The sequence below is a fragment of the Achroia grisella genome, unplaced genomic scaffold (genome assembly GCF_030625045.1).
Source record: "Achroia grisella isolate CSIRO2021 unplaced genomic scaffold, CSIRO_AGI_Agris_v1 utg515, whole genome shotgun sequence".
NCBI lineage: Eukaryota > Metazoa > Arthropoda > Insecta > Lepidoptera > Pyralidae > Achroia > Achroia grisella.
This window is the reverse complement of record NW_026712908.1, coordinates 1,232,914-1,257,155: the sequence shown is the minus strand read 5'-3', so window position 1 is coordinate 1,257,155 and position 24,242 is coordinate 1,232,914. Positions and strand designations below refer to the sequence as shown.

Genomic DNA, 24,242 nt, shown 5'->3' with positions numbered 1-24,242 from the left:
GTCATTTAGAGATTCATTCATTAAATAATAATAATAATAACTCAGACTAATATTATTAATTTTTTAGTGTATCACTTATCCCTGTCAAGATGTATGATTGGACTCTGGTAAGGTATTTTTGAGTAATGTAGGAATATGGAGAAAATATCCCATAAAAAACACCACCATATATGGGAAAACGATTACACGAGTTTTTATAACTTTTCAGTGTAATTTTATAAGTGATATTTTCAATATATATTCATAAATTACCAACACGATACCAAACTATTATATTCGCAAAGCTAAGCAAGAGTTCCTCCTGAAAATGGAGGATACCGTTTACAACGTTAGCCAGGCAGCTTGGTATAGATTTATGTGAGTTTATATTGTCTCGCATTAATAAATTGTGCTTTATTCTCCTAATCTTGTAACCACATAGATATTTCGAACTCAGTGTAACATAAATACGCAAAGGATATTCCAAAAAAAGAAGCGAAAAAGTCGAGAGACGAATGGCCTCTAGAGAGATAAGCGCAATGATAAATGTCTTCTGAATGAGTGATTGGGGTTGCATTATGAAAATAGTATTCACTAACCCAGAAATATCTTTACGAATAACCTTTTTCTGAGTATAATTTATCACTACATTCAGTTACATCTACAATGCTTTTAAACTGCGACCAAGATGGCGAAGATAACTTGACGGCATCTTAGTAAGACGTGTAGATAGTAGCCATGAATTAATATATGTTCTACTATCATTTAATCCATTTTCATGACTTAAACCGAGGTCATTTTTTCTCATGAAAGTATTATTCAAGAAATGGAATTAGATAAGGAAAGATAAACATTGATTTCGTATCAAATCGTTTATATAAAACATGGTTTTGATTAGTGATTCAAATAGTGGTAGATAATAAATGATAACAATTATCCACAACCTTCGTACGTTCTACTATACTAATCAATCAACCAATAAACCATTATTCTTTGAAAGTAATGAACCATAAATATCTTTGCCAATTCAAACTTTACCCCTTTTGTACTAAGGCTACAAATCGCCCGTAGCACGAATCCCTCTACGACTGTGCGTAGCGTACTGAACTGACAATCACCGCACTTCGACGCCGAGCATTACAATACCGATCACTTATCGGCTACATAGTTATGTACATTTGAAATAATAAATCCATGAGGAACATGAGTTAGCGAGGCATTAACGCTCGGGGTCGTCGAACGGCGTCGGCGTCCCGGCCGGGAGGGGCGACCGTTTCGGCGCGCGCTATCGATCGGAGCCTACCTTCCTGCGGCCGCAGCAGAGCATCCTCCGAGCGCGCGACTGTCCGCCCGGCGAAGACTTCAACCTGGTAAGTTTTCGCCACTGCATGGGTACAGGTTAGCGCGGCGCTTGCGGGAGCGGCCGCGGGGCCGGTTGCTCGCGCATCGCGACGCCGGCGTCAAACGCGGCCGGAGCGCGCGAGCCTTCCTCGCGGAGTGCCCGCCGCACGGCCGCGCCTGCGCCCTCGCCGGCCCACCAGCCCGCCACCCTGTGCCCCCTTACTCCTCGCGATTAATAATTCCGGCTACGCTGCCAGTGCGTATGTGGGTTAGTTTTTTGGCGATCGATGCGATTATTCTGTGCGAGCCACTTCCGCCCGATAGACTGTCGCGTTGCACCGACCGACGACGATCGAGTAGACGACCTATTAATCGCCCTTTGACATCGCCCGATAAGCTCCGGTTAAATAACTCCTGTCCTATCGAAAATGGAGACGTTTTTGGGACAAGTTAGAAGAGCAACAGATTTGTTACTTTATAAATTTTCGAATAGCAAACTAGGGTTTCTTGTTACATAAATTAAAGTTATTTTGTTTGTATACAACAAAAATATGAAACATAAATTAATTAGGCTAAATTATTACTTAGCACATGTGAGTAGAAGTTATTTGATGCTGACAGTTTACCCAAGTCTAGAAAAAATTGGGAATAGTTAAAGCTATATAAATACGAAACCATCTGTTCAAATAATATTCACTGAGCAAGGATAATATTATGCCTAATGGCGTGCATTGGGAAATATGTATGTAGCAGGCAAATAAATAAATTATTATTATTATAAATTATTATTAGTATACGTCCAGCAATGGACTGCAGTAAGTTGATAATGACGATATTCTAAGACTAAAAATAGTGTTAACATTCAAACAATTAAATATTTAATTACTGTAAAAGTCATGGAATAAGAGTAAAATATATTTACGTACCTGAATCCTGCGCAACGCAGGCAGTAAAGTTAGTTAGTTTTTAAAGTTAGAATGAAAAACATAACTAACAATATCTAATTCATGGTGAACGAAGGCAATGGGGAATTTATTCCCATAAGAGAAAAGTCCCTCGTCTGCACAGACCCTAAGTTTTACCTGTTATGTAATTAATCACGCCAACTAACACCCTAAACAAATTTAGTAAACCCTGAAGCCCGTTCAAGAATCAAACCAGTGGTCTACACGCAAGGAACTTTTCATCTTTACGCAATCAGGAGGTTGAACGAGATTTTGAGAATGAGAATATAATTATCTATGACGTATTTTGAACTCAGTTACATTTTGAAAGTTAAATATGCTTGGTTGACGTCAAATACGGGTAGATACGGGGTGCTCATACCTAGTAGGTAATATATAAATATTGATAGTCATTTGAGTAGATGCATTTAATTTATAATTTTAGCAATAATGCATTCGTAATGATATTTTTATTATTGTGAATGGTTCTGGTATATAATGGAACAACGAACACTTCTTCGCTACCCGATTAGTACCAATTTTTTTATTATTTTAATATATAATACCTGTATTCAGAATGTGTATGTTACTGCAGTGTATAATTACTTTGCAGAGAATAGGTACGTTATATTTATTTTATAAATTATAATACAGTTTGGTGTTTAATAATACCAACGCATGAAACATCATGTTTTTTTTTAATGAATGATAATGGTATAGTGCACCCGCCTTGCATTGCATGCATAACGGTATACGCTATATGGGGCACCAGTGCAGGATGATAAGATGAGCATGTGGTCAGGTCCGCTAGCCCATCGTCGCAAATTCACTAGAAATTTATCTCGATGGTCTCCTTGGGGAATAGGGTGGATGTCAACCTGTCATCAACATCGCTAGCACTGTTGTTATTACTAAGAATCTCTTCCTAACTGCATTACCATTAGCAAGTACTAAATTACTCTTCCATACGTGACAGTTAAATTTATGATACCTGTAGAATGAAGGCCTATACAAAACAAGACAAAATAAGGTATTTATATGTATAAAAGGAATGTTAAGTCACGATAAAGTTGAGCAATTAAAAATAAATATGAATGAGTTACTGTATCTAAAAAGTAATAATCTTTACTTTATTACATGATTCCACTCGCCTTTATATTTGAAAATGTGCTATATCCATTAGAATCTCAATTTGTCGAGGAGCATTTTACTACACCGGTAATTAGGAGCACTGTAGGTACGACAATTACAAAAGCCAGGAGTCAAATACATTTGGGGAGAGATAATAAGGTACGACATACAGCTGCGGGGACATCCGGGGACCACACAATGCGGGCCCAAACCACACACGGGTCGGGACACTGGGTAATACTTTGACGTCGTCGCTCGGTTTCTACTTGCGAGTTAAATTAATGGAATTTCACAAGCTTTTTGATATACGGGACATGAGGCAAATTAATATTAAGGACAGACTCGATTACACAATAAGAATGAAGTATGGGGTAATTGCGTTTCACGCGAACTGAAATTTAAATGGTATATTATTGAGTTGCTTCAAGGTGTCTGACATTTATCATATCATATATGTAAAATAATTTCTACATTAAAGAATAGAGGGACTCAGTGATATTTTAGACCAACTTACAATAGAAATTACTGAATACATTAAACACAGGAGATCTTTGTATGACATTAATTAGTAAAAATAAATTCTGATATTTCAACGTAAACGGGACAAAATAGGTATTCTACGACTTTTATCATTATAAATAAAAATTGCAATTTACAATTTTTATGTGTTCTTATTATCATCTCACTCAAGCTATAAATAAGCAGTATGTATCTTCTAACCATTTACCATGTTAGGCTAACTTTGATAGAAGAAAGTATAAAAATAGGTAAGTTTTATAACTTAACATGGTAGTAAGAATAAATTTTATAGTTAAACCTAATTTTGAGGCTGCAGACTCGTAGATCATATACATATTTATGTAAAAGTATGTAATATTGCTCTAGAAAATATCACAGTGTAAATTAGACAGCTGACAATTCTTTACAAAAAATTTCGAAACTGCCAAACTGCCCCTGACCTTCTGATTCTTCTTTCCGCCTGTGGAAATGTACTATTCTTCATTACAATCAGTGCCACCTTATTGCCAATTATGATAAAAATGATATCAAAATATTTTAAAAATATTTACTGATATTCGTAAATGTTTCGTTTTTTTCTTATATAAATGTTTCATTTTATCACAAACAGAAGAAGGTTTGGAAGGATAAGGGGAATGTTAAAAATAATAAGGAATATGAATAACTGACCTCAACGCTGTATTCACCACAATGTGTCGACTTATCCAATTGATCCTATCATATTCCACTGATCACACACAGGGAAAATATAGTTTACGCTAACAAGAGTATACTAGAGTATTAAAGTAAACAGATGATAACGCCTTATAAAATAAACAGATCTTTTACCAGGGATAAACTATAAAAAGTTGGCTGCTGAGGAGCCCTCTCCATTTTAGTCGCCAAGCAGAACTAAACAAAATTTTGTAAGCTATATATTGGTACAAGGCTCAGATTAGCTAGTGAAATTATAGGATAAGATAGCTAACCGTGAATAATGTCACGTGATAACATAATCATTGTATATAGGTGACGGTTATTGCTTACGATGGTAAGGTAAGCCGGTTTGCCGCTCCAATTATATATAAAGAAAATCAATAACATCTTCGCCTATCTAGAAATACAGTAAGTTCTATACTTGGACGTGTGTCTAAAGCTGCACTAGTAGATGCCTAGTAGATTTGGCTGGACAGGGAGAGATACACGAGCGATGAAGGCGAGTGTTGACGTATGTCGGCGTCCCTTAAACTTACTCACGGGTCTAAAGTCTCGGGAACTATTCGGAGGTACTCTCCACCACACTATGGACCCGGCATCAGCACGGTGAATCCATGGAATTCTAAGAAGTTCACTCTATAAAAGTAGTGAATATAAACAAGCGTTTATGAAATTTAAAGAACTCTGCATAACAATACGGTAGCGCGGCACGGGCTCTTAATTCACAGATTGCGTGGTGTCCCTGCACTGGAATTGATTAGGGCAATTTAGTAAATTATTTTTATTTTTGTTTTACGTCTCAACGTGCGGGCGAATATATTAGGTACACGCTGAAACACTAACTTGTTATTACGTATATTTTTTACTAATTGAGTAATCAGTGACTATGGTCTTTATAATAACTACATTACAAGTGGAATTATGAATTAATTATAAAAATTAAACAAATTGATTATCTTTTTTTATTACCTTTTGTCTTTAAATTACTGGTATATAACTAAGTCGACCACCTTTGATGGTATTAATGATTCATTGATGGTTGTCAGTTCGTTTCCTACATAACATTGATGACTTCGTTGGTCTAGAGGTTTAATACACCGCTTAACCTCCGATGGTCAGGGGTTCGATTCTTCGGTACAAACATTTGTATTCATGAGTATTAGTGTTTGTATATTATTATTGGTCTGTGTGTTTTCCATGTGTATCATGTATGTATTATTGTTATTTGTATATACCTATGTATAAATAAACCTCGGTGGTCTATAGGTCTAGCAAGCTGCTTTACAGCTGATGGTCGCGGATTCAATTTCTTCCTGGGTACATCTGTATTCATGAGTTGTTCTGAGTCTTGTCGGTGTCAATGGTTTCTATATATATTGTGTATTAATACATAGACAATATTTACAAAAAATGTATCTAAGTATTTCTATTTAACACCTACAACACAAACAATGTGCAGGAATTTTGTTATTATTATTATGTATTATATCTACACAAGTATAACTATGTGTATAGATTAATACGTGTATACACTAAGCATTTTATATAAATTTTTAATTACTTCTATGATTTTATTAGTGCCCAAAGTACAACCTCTGATTAGTTCGGTACTAACCAAGTATAAACGGTTTGAAATGTTCATAACTTATCGTAGGTTGTTATCATTTTATTTCCCACTACTGACTATATGTCGATGACATGACAATTATATATTACTTAATACTAAACTGAAGCCGCGGTACTCTAGTGATTGGTCAATTATAATGTCATTAGGGGTATATTGATTGCCCCTAGTAACTATTACAGAAGAACATTTTTATGAAATTAAAATTAAAGGCTTTATATTTCTATCGTAATATAGCGTATTTAGTGTTTTAATAGGTAACATACACACATTATGTACAATACTACTAGCTGACCTGCGCTCATTCGTTTGCTTCACACTTTCCTCATGTTTCCAATATTTTTCATTGCAATTGTTCTCATTGTGCATAGATAATATTGTATTTGACAGCCTCGGTAGTCTAGCGATTTTGCACACCGCTTTTTCTGATGGTCCAGGTTCGATTGCTCACAAGGTACAAACATTTGTATTCAGGAGTATGATTGTTTGTCTCAGTTTTGGTATTTTCTTGGATTATGCAGCGTTATATCCCAGATTTTCTTTTATACTACTATGGTGCCAAATTCAGTTTGTTTTGTAATATGTGTTAGTTGTTATTTGTTTTTTTTATATATCATTATTGTTATATGTGTACGATTACTAAATTATATTGTGTTTATAAAAAGATATTTTTTTATAAATACAATTCATTTAACACATTAATATTACTCGAAATTATACATAATACTACCTAAAAACTGGTAACATCACATTTTAGTTTTATATAACGTCTCTTTCCTTAATGTTGTTAGTTTACTGTACCTGCGCAATTATATAAACTAGGGCTGCTTAATGTACACGAATATTTTAGCTATACGTACGCCAGTTTTGATGAGAGTTCTCATCCAGTTAAATTTACTTTTAAAATAGCCTAATCCATGAAGTTGAAATGGCCGTCATTATTCACATGCCCTTATTACTCCTAATAAACACTTAATTTGTCGTTTTTTTTTCTTATTTACTCATATATGGTATATTTTCTTGTAATTTTATATTATAAGTTGTTGCATATTCTTCACAAGCGGTAGTATTTTTTAATTAAGTTAACATTAATATTTAAGTTACATTGTTAGCGTCTCTTACTTCTCCTGCAATAGACCTCACTAGTAAGTATAGCTGCGTCATACATACAGTTAAACATAAGCAAACAGTTAACAAGATATGACATGCTCGGAATGGCAACGGCAGTATGCGTTTACATTCCGAAGACTAAGATATCATCTTCTCTTATTTTTACTCTATACTCGTATATCTATAGATGAAGCCAGCTTGGCGGTTGAAATAGGTGAGGTATACCCCAATCGGCGTGGGTAAATTTTGGGTCTACTTCTGGTAATATTCAAAAGCGCCTCTAGTGAGCTCAATTGTAAACTCACAAACGAGTTTCCAACTGAACTCACTAGATGACGCTGTGACAATAATAGACGGCGCTATAGTTTCGTTCTAGTGCAAATAATAATAGGAATCAAATGTTTTCAACACTGACTAATTACGCCTATATACATGAATAGTTATATTTTTTAATCGCACTTCTTACTGCTTAGTATTGATGTTGCGACTAAAATTAATTAAATATATTACCTTTCCGATTAATAAATAAAATAGCTGCTTCGTTAGTTGGAGCGCTCAGTTTGGTTTAGTACGGTCTTGGTTTATGAGGCTGCCAAAATGGTCCATCTATAAATTTAGAACCTCATGTCACTAAATGTGACATGGGGTGAGAGGCGTCCTAAATTTCGTGACAATGCATTTTAAAATCTATTTTCAACTTCATGCATATAAGAATAAGTTTTAAATTGTTTTGTTAACAAATTTATACTTAGTTAACTATTTAGTTTAAAATTGGAAAATAAGTGATGTTACATTAGGGATCGACCTCTGTAGTCCAGCCCGTGTTCATGAGGTGGGAGGGGTTCTGATTTTGTGACATTATACTTCGACTTCATTCGTATCAAAATAAGGTTTAAATTGTTTTGTAGACGAGTTTACACTTGGTTTTACAATTTAGTGTAAAATGGGAAAACATGTGACGATGTGAGCTGTGGTGCTTGTATGCTTGTGATGTGATGATACATCTTAATGTACAGCGTACAATTTTTTATAATTAGTAATTTAATAGTATATTGGTAATTGCAGTTTAAAATATGTAATTCTTGAGAAATTTGCCGTTAGAGAAAAGATAGAAATAATATTTATTTATTATATATCATTATATATATTTAGTTATTACAATGTGAGAGACTACTAGAATACTTGTACTTCGAATAACAGAAGTCATCTTACATTGTTCGTAAAAAAAATTAGAAGCGTGTTGTCACTGATCTATTTTATAGGTATATATAACAATTTATCTTGATACAGAAATTATATGTTTCATTTATTTAGATATGAGTATAGCAATCTAATATCAGTCGTATGTTTGTATATAACATGTCATTTGCGATCCGATTAATGTTAGGGACGATAAACAGGACACTTTCCTCGTTCTACACAAGCCATAGTTTCGGAGTTTCTTACAGTGCCTGGATTACACCAGCAGTCGCAATAATGGTTTCGATGTGAATGAAGAGTTGGTAAAGGGCATATTTCTTCAAATGTGCAATCCGGACCTGGGTAATATTCTCCAGATGGACATTCCCCTAAAATAGAAAAATAAAATAAATAAACATACCATCATCATTCCACTACTGGGCATGGGTCTTTCAGTAACATATCTCACAGTAAAAGATAATGTCTAGTTTATATTTATACAGGAGTGTTAAACGGTTCCTCCGTAAGATAAAGTAGTTAAAGTTTAATTTTGAATTTTCGACTCTTACAACAGTATTTTTAAGTTCCATAGTTGCCTTTTACGAAATCCAGGGGATAACATAGAGCAGTATTATCACATTCATCAATCACTCCACCGAATAACAATATCAATAACATCAATCTGGGATCTGGAATCGGATAACAATATACTTGCTGTATATTCTTATCCGATTCTGATTTTAGAAAGATAAGAAATACTTACTGTAAGTAGAAACTATTAACATCTCCATATAACTTCTTCATCCCCTATACAGAATCAAATAGTTTGTCATTTGTAACATTGTAATAGAGATCCAATGATTTTATCGTGTTAATTTATACAGACAAAAAGACAACTTACAAAAAAAATAAGAAAAAAACTTAAGCCGAAAGAGATTGAATTAAAATTTTCTTATGCAAACGAGGTACACAAAAACTATAAGTCGGGAAAATGTTACTACATATTTACTTTTTGAAGCAATTAGTAAGTACTCACCCGTGCAGTAAGTCACGCCAACAAGCATTACAATGAGAATACAGACGTTCATGTTCCTTGATTGCTCTCCAAATTATTACTGTTATCAGCAAGTCTTGCCCTTTATATAGTAACCTTCACCTCGCTTATATCGCCAGCTACATTAATGACCCACTGGTAGAAGCTGCACGGTGATGCACAGACCGACATCAGTGTTGTCCTTATTTATTATCATTTCATCTATATGCAACATTATTGGAATAGGTATTCTGCATGTAATGAGTACCTAGAAATAGAAGTAATTTCCAGGCTTGATTATGTATGGAGTAATCAACCAGAGGTAGACTATAAAAAGTCCTAAGTAAAAGACCTTTTAAGCTGTTTTTTCAGTGGTAGGGTGTAATTAGGCAGTGACAGGATAAAACGCATGATATCTTAGACTCTGGAATGGTAACGCATGAGTCACATTAGGTATTTTATGTATTAGGTATGAGGTATCACAAGTGTCACATTATAGTGTAATGTCTGTAATGCTTTCCATATTTGTATAGGCGACGGTTACAGCTTACCATCAGGTAGGCCTTTAGCTTATTTGTCATTACATGAAAGAATAAAAAATATTGTTAATGTTTTGAGTAAACTGTAGATAAATACTCAGGACTTATACTAAACCAATTAGAAGAAATAACTACCTAACTACCTAATAGGAAACTTCATAGATTATTTAATCGAATGTTAAGTAAGATAACGACGGCCACGAAACTATTTATTTCCCTATACCTTTTTATTCTGCACATATAAAATGTAGAGTTACTATAGATTGAGAGATAAAAACCCTATACGATAGTAAGACAATAGATTTTCACTCACTACAAATTCGGCTGCAACCGCCAATTTAAAAAAACGACCACTCTGAGCGTGTAAATAGTGGCACCCTTTTTGGATTTTGTGACTGGTCGCTGACTGAAATTCGTGTTGCTTAAGCACCAAGTTTTCCAAGGGAGCCGCGTAGAGATGGACCTAATAAAGTATAAATTAAATAAAAATGCTAGCAATCACCTTTCCGCTACATCCTTACACCTACGATTTTTAATACAGAATCTATAAAGGGGTGACTTTTTATTTAATCTAACAAATAGTTAAACCTTGTGCATGTTGATATTTAGTTGTTAGATATGTCCAGATATCAATATAGACAACGTACCTATAGTACCTATATTCGTGTTATTAGAAAACGTAAGCTAATTATATTTTAAACTATTTATAATAAGAATTAAATTATTTAAACGTTACTCTCTTACTTATCTTTTGATGATTTCTGTAATTAATACCGCACTTAGTCTGAACGGTGGATTCTCTAGATACACAAATAATTTAATAAATTATCTATTTTATATAAATAAATATGACGTAGATACCTAATTAGTTTAGATGTTAAGTGGCCTGCATACGACATTTAATTCAAGAGCAATATCGAAGCGTGGTGTGGCGGATTAAAATCGGATGATCAGATTCATAGCAATACAGAGCATTACCCATATGTCTTCTAATATTGCTCCTTATTTTAATGCAATGTATATGGTCGTATTTTTTTTTTGACGGATGAATATTAATTGCCTTTTCTGTGCGGTATATGCCGTCAGGGCAATCAGCCCATCATATCAAAATCATTAAACAGGGTGGACGAGAGAGAGGGATCCAGAGAGGACGCGGTAAGCGGTAACTGTCGCCTAGATGACATAAACAGCAGTACGGTAGCACACACACAGTACCTACTAGAAGACACGGTAGTATAGTAGTGCGGCCATCATGTTATAATGTAACACCCGTAAACTTATAAGGTGCCATTCCAGAAGACTAAGATATCATGTCTCTTAATTTTTCTGTCTAGTCTCACCCTACAACCGACACAACTTACAAAGCAAGCTGCTTTGCGGGTGGTATAGGTGAGGTATACCTTAAGCTGCGTGTGTACGCAGACTTAACAATTTACCTCTAGCTCTGCTTCTGGTAAAATATTAAGTTTCTTATTGAGCTCACTAGATGGCACTGTGAGAATTATAGAAGGCGCTATGGTTTGGTTTTAGTGCAAACTACATAATAGGAAAGAAATTTTATAAATGATTAACTAATTTTACCTATATACATGAATAGTTATATTTTTTTAACCGCACTTCTTACTGCATAGTAATATTGTTGCGACTTAATTTACTAGTTCTCTGTGCATAATAAATATAGCTACTTCGTTGATCGGAGCACTCAGGTCAGTTTAGTACGGTCTTGGTTTATGAGGCTGCCAAACTGGCTACAATCCATGAAGTACGTCACGTCACACATTGAAAGGAAGGGATTCACAAAATGTGACATGGGGCGAAAGGGGTCCAAAATTTCGGGAAATTACATTTCAAATTCTATTTTCAACTTCATGAGTATAAAAATACGGTTTAAATTGTTTTGTTGACGAGTTTACACTTGGTTTACTATTTAGTGTAAAATTGGAAAACATGTGACGTCACACTAGGGGTCGACCTCTGTAGTCGAGCTGTGGCACTTGTGTGTGATGAATGATGCTACATCTTAAAATACCGTTTGCGATTTTTTGTATGAGTTATGTAATGAGCAATTTATAAGCATTTAGGCAATTTCAGAATACAGCGGTTAGAAATTAAACAGTTACTTGTTTATATATTTCAATTGAATTTTTATTACCTATGTGTATCATTGAACATCATCAGCCTTAACTAAATAAACAATATCAATTGTTGGAAAACCCATAGAACTATCACGTAGGTATAAAGCGATGATAAAAAATAAATTATTCACTAGTAATTGTAACCATCGCTAAGAAAAATAATTAAATCGTGAGAACAAATTTTATTTACCTACATCCTATTATGATGTCTCTAAACAATGTAGTGGAATGAGACATTTATAGGAATGTATTACAAATATGTATTATACACCTAATATAGTATGGTCTGTATTATATTACTTTATTATCTATGTTTTATCAAGAAATACGCTTAACACTAGTAGTAGTTTCTTACATTTCTCCATTGGCATATCACAAAAGTCTCTGACTTTGGAATACCTAAACATCATCATATTGGTTTGTATTCTGTTTCCAACGTTAAATTTCTCAAAAACCAGATTTTTTAGTATCTATTCGTGGTATATTTTAAATATACGACGGGTTCTCATATAATCTTAAATATATAAACCTTATGCTAAATAGAGAGAAAAAGAGTAACTTATTTTCTTATCGTCTTTAATAGAACCCCTTCGAGTAAACATAAATGATCTTAGGTTGATCGTAGTAGAACATCTTGTACTTCGAATAAATTTAGACTATAAATTATGGTCAGCATTAGAGGACATGGCCTGCTCTAAGCGAGAATTCATCTTACGTTGATTGTAGAAAAATTTCTATAAGCTTGTCAAGTTTGATCTATCTCGAAATCGTTAATGGTATGACTAGATAAATATGATAGGTATATATAACAATTTATTTTGGCGTATAAGTTTAATTTTTCAATTATTTACATATGAGTATATCATCAATCCAATATTAGTTGTCTGTTTTTATATAATACGTCATTTGCCATCAGATAAATGATAGGGAGAATAAATAGGACACTTTTCTACACAGACTTTAGTTACAGAGTCTCTTACGGTGCCTGGATTACACCAGCAGTCGCAATAATGGCTTCGCTGTGAATGAGCACTTGGTAAAGGGCATATTTCTTCAAAAGCGCAATCCGGACCTGGGTTATATTCACCGGATGGACATTCCTCTGAAATAGAAAAAAAAAATTGTCATTCAAAATGCAGAAGAAAGAAATGTTTTTACATAAGTAGTAATTAATTTATAGTTTTTCCATAACCGCAATTTTCATATAAATATATAAAAAATTATTTCACAAAGATCTATATTTTCTCATATTAAGAAAATTGTGGAGTCGGTAAATCATTATCAGTATTATGTCAACCCATTATCATCCCACTAGTGGGATGGATCTCTCAGTATATGAGAATGTACAATGTACAGCCTTCAATTAGACCTTGAGACCTTCGGTTCCTAGGTAATGTAAAGTAGGTAAGGTTTCATTTCGAATTTTCCGGCCCTTAGACAAATTTGTTTGTGCGGCATAATAACTTTCCAAATCCAGAGTATAAATATAGAGGAGTAGAACAAGAGTAAGAGTAGAGTAACAATCAAAAATAACGTTAAGCAGCAACTTAAAATCGGAACAAAAATCCAAAAGATCTCGGGTATGAAATACTTATCTGAAGATTAAGAAGGACTACTATAAGTATAGAGTATTAACATCGCATCATGTGTAATTTCTTCATCATGAATCTTATCCAGATTCAAAGTGTTTTGTCATTTGTAAAAGAGATTCCAATAATATTACCAATTATCTGTAATATTACTATAAACACATCAAAATACAACTTAAATAAGAACTCAATAAATATAATAGAGAAACTTAAGCCCAAAGAGACATGTAATTTAAGATTAAATTATTTTTTCTTCTAGATACAAACAAGGCACATAAAACCTATATCTAAGTGAGAAAAATATTATTATTTACATTTTAGAGCAATTAGTAGGTACTCACCCGTGCAGTAAGTCACGCCAACCAGCAGTACAATGACAATACAGACGTTCATGTTCCTTGATTGCTCTCCGGTTTGTTACTGTTATCAGCAAGTCGTACCGTTTATATGGTAACCTTCACCTCACTCATATCGCTGGCTACATTGTATGACCCGCTCGTAGAAGCTGCACGGTGATGCACAGACCGACGTCAGTGTTGTCCTTATTTATTATCATTTCATCTATATGCAACACTAGCTGTGCTCGCGACTTCGTCCGAGTGGAATAGTGATCGTGGATCGTATTTTTAATTATTTAGTCAATTTATATTACAAATATGACATCGTTCTAGCTACAAAGTGACCAATATCGACACAAACTTTCATCGTATATTTTATTTTACCATCTTAAGTGAAAAAAAATTACAAACTTTGATGTCATATATATTTATATTTAATCAATAGCCTAAAACTGATTGTTATATTCTACCTTTAAAAATAATAATACTTCAATAACCCCTTATAAACATTTTCGCATTAAAAAGTAGTCCTATGTCCTTTCTCAGGGTCTAGATTATCTCTGTACGAAATTTGATTTAAATCGGTTCAGTAATTTTGGCGTGAAAGAGCGACAAACAGACACAGTTACATTTGCTTTTATAATAATAGTATGGGTTACTGGAAAAGGTATTCTGCATTTGTAATAAATGGATACCTAGAAATAGGGGTAATATACAAGTTTGTTTATCTATATCTATAGAGGTGAATAATTTTAATTATTTACGACTGACTGTTGCTAAAATTTGAATAAAACAAGTAGATAGACGGAAACCGAACATACTACGGCTTTTATAAAATTAATAATATGTATTAAGTCATTCAATAAAATTGTTGGACTCTTTACACAGGATGCATTGTCAATATATCTATTGTGGTAACAGTTGCAATCCATATCCATATTATGAATTGAAAGGTATATCTATGTGTTTGTCTATTAGTTAACTTTTAAACTTGTCAAGGTTAAACAATTGAACAGATGTTAATGAAATTAGGTTTAAAATAAGAAGATATACCTATTGTGTTACGAAAAATGTACGCTATTTTAAATCACGATTTAAATAAAAATTATAGTAGTTGTCATTTCGACGGCTTTTTTTATTTTGTTAGATATATAAATCAAATTTTATATGACCTAGCCATCGTTAGATTCTATATGTACATTCATGCAACGGACCTACGGTAGTTCTGTTCAAATGCGCGATAACTTTTCCAATAATGTTGCATATTTATGTTATTTATATTTACCTATATGCAGCATTATTGGAAAACTTATTTTGCATTTGTTTGCATAGTAAACCTACTTTGAAATGTTATTAATTTCCAGGCTTGGAATACTCCACATACTTGCTCCATAGAGTATATATTGTTATGGAATAACCAACACGAGATAGATCGTAAGAAGTCATCTGCGTATGTAGGTACCTCCCTTAGTTTCACATATTTCAGCGGCCAATTGCTTTTAAGTGTGTTCTGCGTATACGTATAGATCCGATTTGCCACAATATACGAGATTTTTTATAAGACTTTTTATAAGGGACAATAGTGTCCCTTATAAAAAGTCTTAGCGTAAGTCAAAGGGAAATTGGTGTACTCAGATGCCTTATGCGGCCAACTCGCCTCCCCGTCTGCAACATCCACTGCCTCATTGCCCACAGTAACGTCATAGCTTGTGACCCACCGAATTGTGTTGGATGAAAGGATTGTTGGAGCACATGATAAATGCGAGAGACGTTGAGTGTTACTTGGGTTCTGAATTGATTTGATTGATGATCGTTTAAAAGTGGGCGATAACCGATTCGCAGGCTCTTGATATTGGTCAGGTCAGCCTGGTACACAATGCAGCTACAGTGCAATTTAAACTTCTTTTTTATAGCAGGCACCGTTGTCCCTGGATCACAGCATAGATACGAAGGCCGCACTAAACTTTTTTTTTATTCTTACATTTATATAGGGACTTTAAAATTTCATATGGCAATGCCAGTTCCATCGTATCTTATTACTAATCTTATCTTCTACTATACAATGAAAACAAAAATTTTGTTGGCGATGATACATGATCAGATAGTATAAAGGGGTACATACCAACATCAAGCCGTCCAGTCTCGTACACACTACATTAATACCTATGTGATGCAGGTCTTCTACAGTATTGCATGTTTTATTATTTATCAAATTTTATGTAATAATATTTTTATAGTGTTATAGTCAGTAGTTCTTGCACATATCTTTTCAACTTACTCTTAATAAAAACGGATTCAGAGTTTTGACAGTTTAAAAGCGATCTCTCCTCTAAACTTTTGAAAGGAGGGTTATTTTGTTTTAATTGGAATGGTAATGGCGGTTCTCGTGACAATAAGCGGTAACTATCGCCATGAACATGAACAGCAGTATGGCAATCATGTTATCATTTGACACCTTACGGGTGACACCACTTAGGTATAAGTTGTCATTCCAGAATAAGATGTCTAATCTCACCCCACAACCGAAATACAGCTTATAAAGCAAGCCGCTTGTGTGTACGCAGATGACTTTAACTCTGGTAAAATAGTAACTAAGTTTCTAATTGAGCTCACTAGATGGCGACTGTGACAATAATAGAAGGCGCTATGGTTTTGTTCTAGGGCAAATAATAATATAAATGAAGTGTTTTGCAAGATTAACTAATTTTACCTATATACATGAATAGTTATATTTTTTAATCGCACTTCTTACTGCATAGTACTGATGCTGCGACAAAATCTTACTAAATTATTTAGTTTTGCCATAGTAAGTTGTTAGTGAGTTGGGTGCAATTTTTTTTTGTAGCTTTACAGTCGTTGTTTTTATAATTGCAGAATTTTTCAATTTACTTACCTTGGTTAAGCTTTTCAAATTCTACATTTCAGTGGAACTTCTAGGCTAGAATGTGACTAAATTCTCTAATGTAATCGGCAAGACATGGCCACAAGTAAAAAATATCAATTGTAAACTCGCTGAGTATTGGAGTGTATACTAAATTATATCCCTCCAATACTCAGTACTTCATATAATGTTTGCAACATTCGCACACTGATTTCTCGTAAATTAATAAATCAAATACCTATAACAGCAGTATTACAAAAAAAAACAAAAACAATAGGTTCTTAACAACACAACATTTATTCCTTAAATATACATTAATATATACATTTCCACATCTTAAGAACCTGAGGCAAAAACTGAGGTGTTCCGTGGTCAGGCAGCTTCATGTGTGGTACCATTTTCCTTAAAGGTACAATACACTCATTTCATTTTCTGTCGTAGGTGGCTCCATGGATCTTGGAGCATGGCAGGATGAAGGTATGCATCAATGCTGCTTCGATTATCATGTCCATAACTGCTGTTGCTGTCACTCTAAAAATTTAAGTCATCATATTTATTCCTGTTTCATAATTGATAATGAAATGGTGAATTTACATTCATTAATGATTTAAATGAAATGAAATGAAATTTCATTTCATTTCATTTCATAGTAGAGAAAAAACGGATATCCAGTAACTATCGAGTATCCGGCCAAATAATAGTATTAAGGCTGGATGATAACTACTATTCAGTTTATAGAGAAGCTTCATGCTAATAGTACAGGGGTCCTAAATTAAAGACAAACCCAAAACTTTTAATGGATGACAGTATGAGTATGTAGTCATATCAGTTAGCCTATCATGACAAATTCACCTGAAATTAACCAAGATGATTTTAAGGGGGTGTCACAGAGCTTAATTCGTAAATACTGTTCCTACATATAATATAAATATACTTTATTTAAGTAATTTGTATATGTAAATAATCATATCTGCTTACCCCGTAACTATTATTCCTCTGAGAACCATTGCTGAACCTGTTATTATAACCAGTGCGTCTTTGCCCATTTGGTCCATTTTGATGTCGATTATTTTGATAGTTTTGATACCTCTGATTGTGATTACGGCCTTGCCATTTTTGATGAAGAGGAGTACTTTGACCTAGTGGTATAAAATCGTCGGACATTTCAATAAACTTCTAGTTGCCAACCGAGGGTCTTAACAGGTAGTATTATTTTAAATGCACTAATGTTTTTTACTTGAGTCGTACACCAATTAAAGAATAAAATGATGATAAACAGGTTACTAAACAGTTTACAAATATGAAAAATTGAAAACAACTAGTCTTTATCTTAAACACTCGAAGTACATTAAGAAATAAGTATTCGGAGACTTATCTATATTATTAAATGCAGAAATGTCAAATAAAATAAAAATATCAATGAAGTAAAAATCAAGGAATGAAAATAATTAACAAACAAAAATCGTTTTCATTATATCGGACTATAACTGACAGTCCAGTCAGATAATGAATGACATTGAAAGATTTTGATTTTTAATATTCATATATGAATATGACGGAAATCTCAACTTATTTGGCAGCCGTATTTATCTGATGTAGACTGTTCTGTGGTCGTATTTAAGAGAAACAATTCTAATATTTTAAGAGAAAATACCTACATCAAAATCATCTATATATGTTACATTATACTATACGGATACTTATCATGAGCAAATAAAAAACAAGCTTAACGCAGGCTATAAATATTCTGCTTAAAATAGTACCATGACGTCAATTCTGTCAATATCTATAGTACACTAGAGCTATAGTTTTAAATTCCTACATTAATTTCCTACATTAAAATTATAAATATACCAGTGTTAAGTACAATTGTTTTGAATTCCAATTGGTTCCTATTTATTTATATCCTGCTGCTTCAAATCCACAGAGTAAGATAATAAAAAATATAAAATATATGTAATATCATGTCATCTGGGTTATGGGTTAATACGGGCCCGCATTAACCATTTTAATTTTGTGCCGGTTTTTAGGCGAAACTAAACCCATACCGTTAGTTTATTTAAATACTAATAATTTATAAATAGCTTCTTTTCATTAATAATTCTAATAGATTAGTAATCCAAGAGACTCAACATGTTTGATAATGTTATAACCCCTTTTCTTGAGTTTAAATATGATGGTGCCCTCTGTCGGGTGAAATTGTCAGTTGTAATTATTCCAAATCTTTGTTAGCTACTCTACAATAGTAAATATTAAACTGTCAACTGAACAGAACCGTGTTCTTTATTATCATTAATCTGTGTGTATCCCCAATCTATAATTTTATATTATTTTTGTGCAAGATTCATGGGTTTTTATAGAAAAGTTATTATATTGTGATGTTTCCATAATAGTATCATAGGAAGATAAGTGGATGTCAAAATTTCCACATCTCAATCATGTGGATTGCATTAAAATCTCCGAAACTCGCTGTCGGTAAGTAATAATACGACATCCTGCATCAGTATTTTAGCGGAAATTGGGAACATGACAAGAATTTTAAGCAAATAGTCATGAATAACTTAATAATTTCTTTGCAATAAATTATTACATGTATTCCATTTATACTAAAATAGTAATAGCATAAACACTAATAATTATTTTGGTTTGTTTTCCATTGCTGTAAACATGCAACATTTGTTTTTATGGCAGTAATATTTTAAAAACTTGTATATTTATTAATGTTTGTGCTGTTAAAAATCCAGAAGCGAAATATATATGCAGTCTTAATTTTACTGCTGTATTATTGTTGCTATAGGCTTTTTAATTGTTGTAGTACTTGAGTAAAGAAACTGCTATTAACACAAAGAAATTAAACTTTTCTTCCTACAAAGGATTAATATTACAAGTTACTACAGAGTTTTCTGAGCTCTGTAATGTGTTAATAATTAAACAGAAATGTGCACAATAACATATATATTTTAACCAGCATCATTTAATTTTTTATTTTATTTATTGGGCATTAGCAAGAAGGCTGCAATCAACTGCATAGTTAGAAATAATGGTCTCAGTATTGTTTATAATTATTGTGTATTAATTAGTTAGGCTATTATTAAGTCTATGTGAGCATTATGTTAAAAGGGTTTTCCCTTTATTATATGGATTGTTATCTAATAAATGTATGAAATCAATCACACAGTAATTCATTTATTTTTAAATCTAATTAATTTAATTATTAAACAATATAATAGTTTTCACTAGTTTAAATGTGGGTTAGAAATAAAAAAAATATTTAGTGTAAACATGAATGTTCCTTTATTATAAATAATGAATAATAATGATTTCAATTTAACTAGACCATCTATAACAACTAATTTACAGTCCATTGATCCCATAGTCATAATGCTTTGTGTATTAATATTTGGATCAGCACTTATCTACCAATTGTTTATAGATAATCCTTTATTGTGTAATCATATCAGTTTTGAGTAAATAGATAAGTCAAGATTAATCTCAGATAGCCATTGATCAAATTCTTGGTAATTTCTTGATTATAAACATGTTCTTACTGCCTAATCTATGAACATACATCATGGGGTTGCAATTCAAATTTAAATTAAGAATTAATCTAAAAATAATGACACACAATGTGTCATTTTTTGATGTTGGTATCTATGAAAAGGGGAAGTCCCAATTTATTTTATAAAATTATAAAAAATTAATGTAACAAATAAAAAAGTGTGAGTACTTAATGGGAAGTCCCGTAGTCCAATGGTATAAAATTATTAAATAATTAATATAGCAAATTAAGTGTGTGTAAACAAAACATTTTCTTATATTTTTAATAAATAACTTACAAATAAAAACTATGAGACAGAACGACAGAGGGATGCATTATTATTTGTTAGGTGTAAATGAGAATCATGAGGGGAGAAATTTTATACAGATACCAAGACCTTTGACATATAGTGTAATGTTATATGAATCTTTTCAAACCAACACTCATATTTTCTCTCTCCACAGAATCTAGAATTAATCTGCTCATGTAACTCTGGATAAGCATTAGTTCCAAAAACTATACAAAAATGCTTGATTTAAAACAGTTGAATTGTAAAATAAAATATTTTACTGTTATCCTATAATTATGTGTTCAATAGACTAAAATACAATCCCTGTATCTTATCTTTCTATTTGCCAATAATGCACAAAATCAAAGCAGCAATCAAAAGCAAAGTTAATAATTAAATCATTCATTAACATTAATTATAATGTGATAAGAATTGCTATCAAAATATTTACTTTATCTTTACAGGTGTTTATAATTGGAAAGGAGATGTGCGATCAGGATTACCAATTGAAATAGGAGAAACAGTACAGATATTAGAAGAAAATGGAGGTAATTTTACAGCACACTCTGTAATTATCATATTTATATTAGGTTTATTTATGCCATCATGAAAGTAACAAATTAGAATGGATGAATAAAAGACAAAGTGCTTCTGTTTTGTATGATCACCCTTATCCCCAACTCTCTGCATTCCCCCGCCTTTCTTTACCTTTTTCATTTTTTTCTTCCACTAAAGGTCATAATGGGATGTCAAATAGGATACAACCTATCTGAAGTATTACTCTATAAAATGTAGAAAGTATTTTTCATATTATTATATATATAAAGCTAAAGAGTATGGTTTTTAATAACACTTTCAAACCCGTGACCATTGGAAGCAAGCCAGTATACAGTTGAGTTGTTGTATTAATATTAGTATAGATTTTAGTGATAACAAAACTACATACACATGTATTGTTTTTTCAGCCTGGTACCGAGGATTTAGTACAAAAAACAGATCAGCGTGGGGCATTTTCCCTGCCTGCGTGGTCTGCATTCGACCTTGCACCATTAAAGGCTTTGGAGCTGCCGCCGTTTGCGAGCTCAAAGAAGATCCTCTTGTTCAAGAAATAGCCTGTGTGTTACGGGAATGGGCACGACTATGGAAAAAGCTCTATGTGGTTGGTACATCAATATAATAATACTAGCTGACCCGAAAAACATTGTTTTGCAATATAATTTCTGGACAGGGTCAGCCTTGTCACCTAAGGGTATAAAATATATCATATGACTTATTCTCAGTCTTATCAAATTCACACCAAAAGTTTTATTCAAATCGGTCAAGTTGTTTCCGAGTTTGATAACAAATACTATGACACAAAATTTTTAGATACTTATCAAATATTTACTTGTTCACACCGTAATTTACGTAATTAATTTATTTTGTTAACAATAATAGGACGAAATAGGTCAGACAAAAGTAAAAACCCTAGATGACTTCCTACAAATTACCTTCAAAAGACTTCGGCATAAATTGTTATCTGACGATCAATATTCTAGATTAGATTATATAATAATAACATTAATATCACAAGATAATTTACGCAGCGTCTTGTCTCAAGATATGCAGTACTTGTATTATGGGTATTCAACAACTGATTTTTTTACATACAAAACATCAAATATTTTTCAATAAAATAAATGTTTGTACCATGCCAGCCATCGAACCTGCAGTGTACTAAGCTGCTAAACCATAGAGGTCATCTCCGTATTAAGAACAATAGACAATGTATTTTTCTTAAAACTAAAACAATCGAGAAATTCTATTAATTATATCGATATTTATATTTATTACTAGCTGTTCCCGCGACATCGTCCGTGTGGAATTTTATTTTATTTCTATAAAATAAAAGTAGCCTAAATTACTCCTTATTAGACCAGCTACCTGCCAAAAAAAGTCCCGTCAAAATCGGTCCAGCCATTTTAGAGATAAGCCTGAACAAACAGACAGACAATGTTATTTTGGTGTATGTACCGTATTTATGTTCATATGCATGTAGTAAAATTCTGTTATTTCAATGTTACAAACAGACATTACAATTTTATTTATATGTATAGATAATTACATATGTATTTTGTTAAAAGCACAATGCGAGGTTGAAGGACATCTCCGGCCATATCCGTTTTGTATGTCTGTAGGAAGAATTAGTCATAGAAATGTTATGTACAGAGTTTGTAGAAAAATCGATACAAAAATAATTATTTAATTTTTTTCGTCATTCTGCATTAATGATGTTTTAATTAGTAACAGGAAAATCGATAAAGAAATATTGGTATACTATGTTTATTTTGATTGGTTGCCAAATATTACTCGCGTCGCGTAATATGCGCAAGAAAAATATGTAACGCAATTTCAATTATGCCACACTTCCGCATTACAACATTATTCATTGCAGCTCCACTCCTATTGGTCGTAGAATATTGTTATAGGTATAACGTTCTTCTATAAATGGGTTAGCTCCAGTGGCTCATCTAACACCAAAATAATTTTCCGATTAGTTATACCGTAGATTATCCCGAGCATTCAAAGTCACAAACTTTATCCCTTTAATATGATAATATTTTTATTTATTTATATATTTATAGCCTTATACTGATAGTGAAGTTAATATTGTTTTTGTTCATTCCTATTTCACTGCCTCGTTTTGATATTAGTATGGATCAAATTGAGCATCTCTCCTTTTTTGTAGTCGGTTGAATGTACTGCCTTCAATTAGGCCACGAGTTGCATAATGAGAGTAAACGACAGATCTATTATATATACACAATGTCAGTGTTTTAGAAATAATAGCGTCATTTTGACCATGACTATAATTGCACATAACTATTTTAAAGTATCTACAGTCTGTTATTGTTTGAGATGTAAGATAATTAACCTCTATTGAAAAAATTAACTAGACTTTTAAACTAATCTATATTCAACGAGACTGACTAACTTGAACACATACAAAACCATACGATATCATTCCAATGACATAAAAATACGCAACAAAATTGAGCGAGATATAAGAGCTATGCTTCAATGAGGAATCGAATCTGTAACGAAATATTCGCCTAAGAACTAAGGCACAAAATTCATTAAATTTTCAAGTAGAAGCGCGGTACACAGTTACAGTTATCCTATTTTGTTGTGATTATTTATTAATGGACTATTATTTAATAGTCACTATTTATTTATCAGAATTATTGTTCATACCACTTACAGTTTTATCTTTATCAGAACAGGATGGATGTCGTCGATGACGGCTTTTATTGGTTTAGAGAATACTTTGTATGTTGTGACATATTGTTGTTAATTCTAAATCTAAACTAATGCATATGATTTTCGACGAAGGTAAT

At 32.7% G+C, this 24,242-nt stretch overlaps 4 protein-coding genes across 5 annotated transcripts in view; 2 read left to right on the top strand and 2 right to left on the bottom strand.

The window, feature by feature from the left end:
- LOC131846982 (rho GTPase-activating protein 100F) overlaps nucleotides 1-1,369 on the bottom strand; it is a 48,916-nt gene extending 47,547 nt beyond the window's left edge. For both annotated transcript variants that reach the window (XM_059196408.1, XM_059196409.1), the window contains exon 1: nucleotides 1,283-1,369. In XM_059196408.1, coding sequence (XP_059052391.1) covers nucleotides 1,283-1,369 — 87 coding nt within the window. The remainder of the gene's footprint in view (nucleotides 1-1,282) is intronic.
- The window catches only part of LOC131846990 (transcription elongation factor 1 homolog), a 380,500-nt gene that overhangs the window by 15,548 nt on the left and 340,710 nt on the right, over nucleotides 1-24,242 (top strand). The gene's annotated exons all lie outside the window — the stretch shown is intronic.
- On the bottom strand, nucleotides 17,309-18,534 carry LOC131846988 (uncharacterized). Its single transcript, XM_059196419.1, has 2 exons — nucleotides 18,017-18,534; nucleotides 17,309-17,569 (listed from the first exon to the last, which is right to left on the bottom strand). The coding sequence occupies exons 1-2, from the start codon at nucleotides 18,200-18,202 to the stop codon at nucleotides 17,459-17,461; spliced, it is 297 nt and encodes a 98-aa protein (XP_059052402.1). The 5' UTR covers nucleotides 18,203-18,534; the 3' UTR covers nucleotides 17,309-17,458.
- Nucleotides 19,313-24,242, top strand: part of LOC131846981 (dedicator of cytokinesis protein 3) — a 69,467-nt gene continuing 64,537 nt past the window's right edge. The window contains exons 1-3 of the mRNA XM_059196407.1: nucleotides 19,313-19,513; nucleotides 21,330-21,413; nucleotides 21,831-22,024. Of these exons, the coding sequence (XP_059052390.1) occupies nucleotides 19,477-19,513; nucleotides 21,330-21,413; nucleotides 21,831-22,024 (315 nt within the window). The 5' untranslated portion in view covers nucleotides 19,313-19,476. The remainder of the gene's footprint in view (nucleotides 19,514-21,329; nucleotides 21,414-21,830; nucleotides 22,025-24,242) is intronic.

Bases quoted from the DNA above. Each gene is read 5' to 3' on its own strand.
- LOC131846988 (XM_059196419.1), bottom strand. From the start codon at position 18,202: ATGTCCGACGATTTTATACCACTAGGTCAAAGTACTCCTCTTCATCAA. The intron at 17,570-18,016 runs GTAAGCAGATAT...TTAAATTTTTAG, and splicing joins AGAGGAATAATAGTTACGGG to AGTGACAGCAACAGCAGTTA.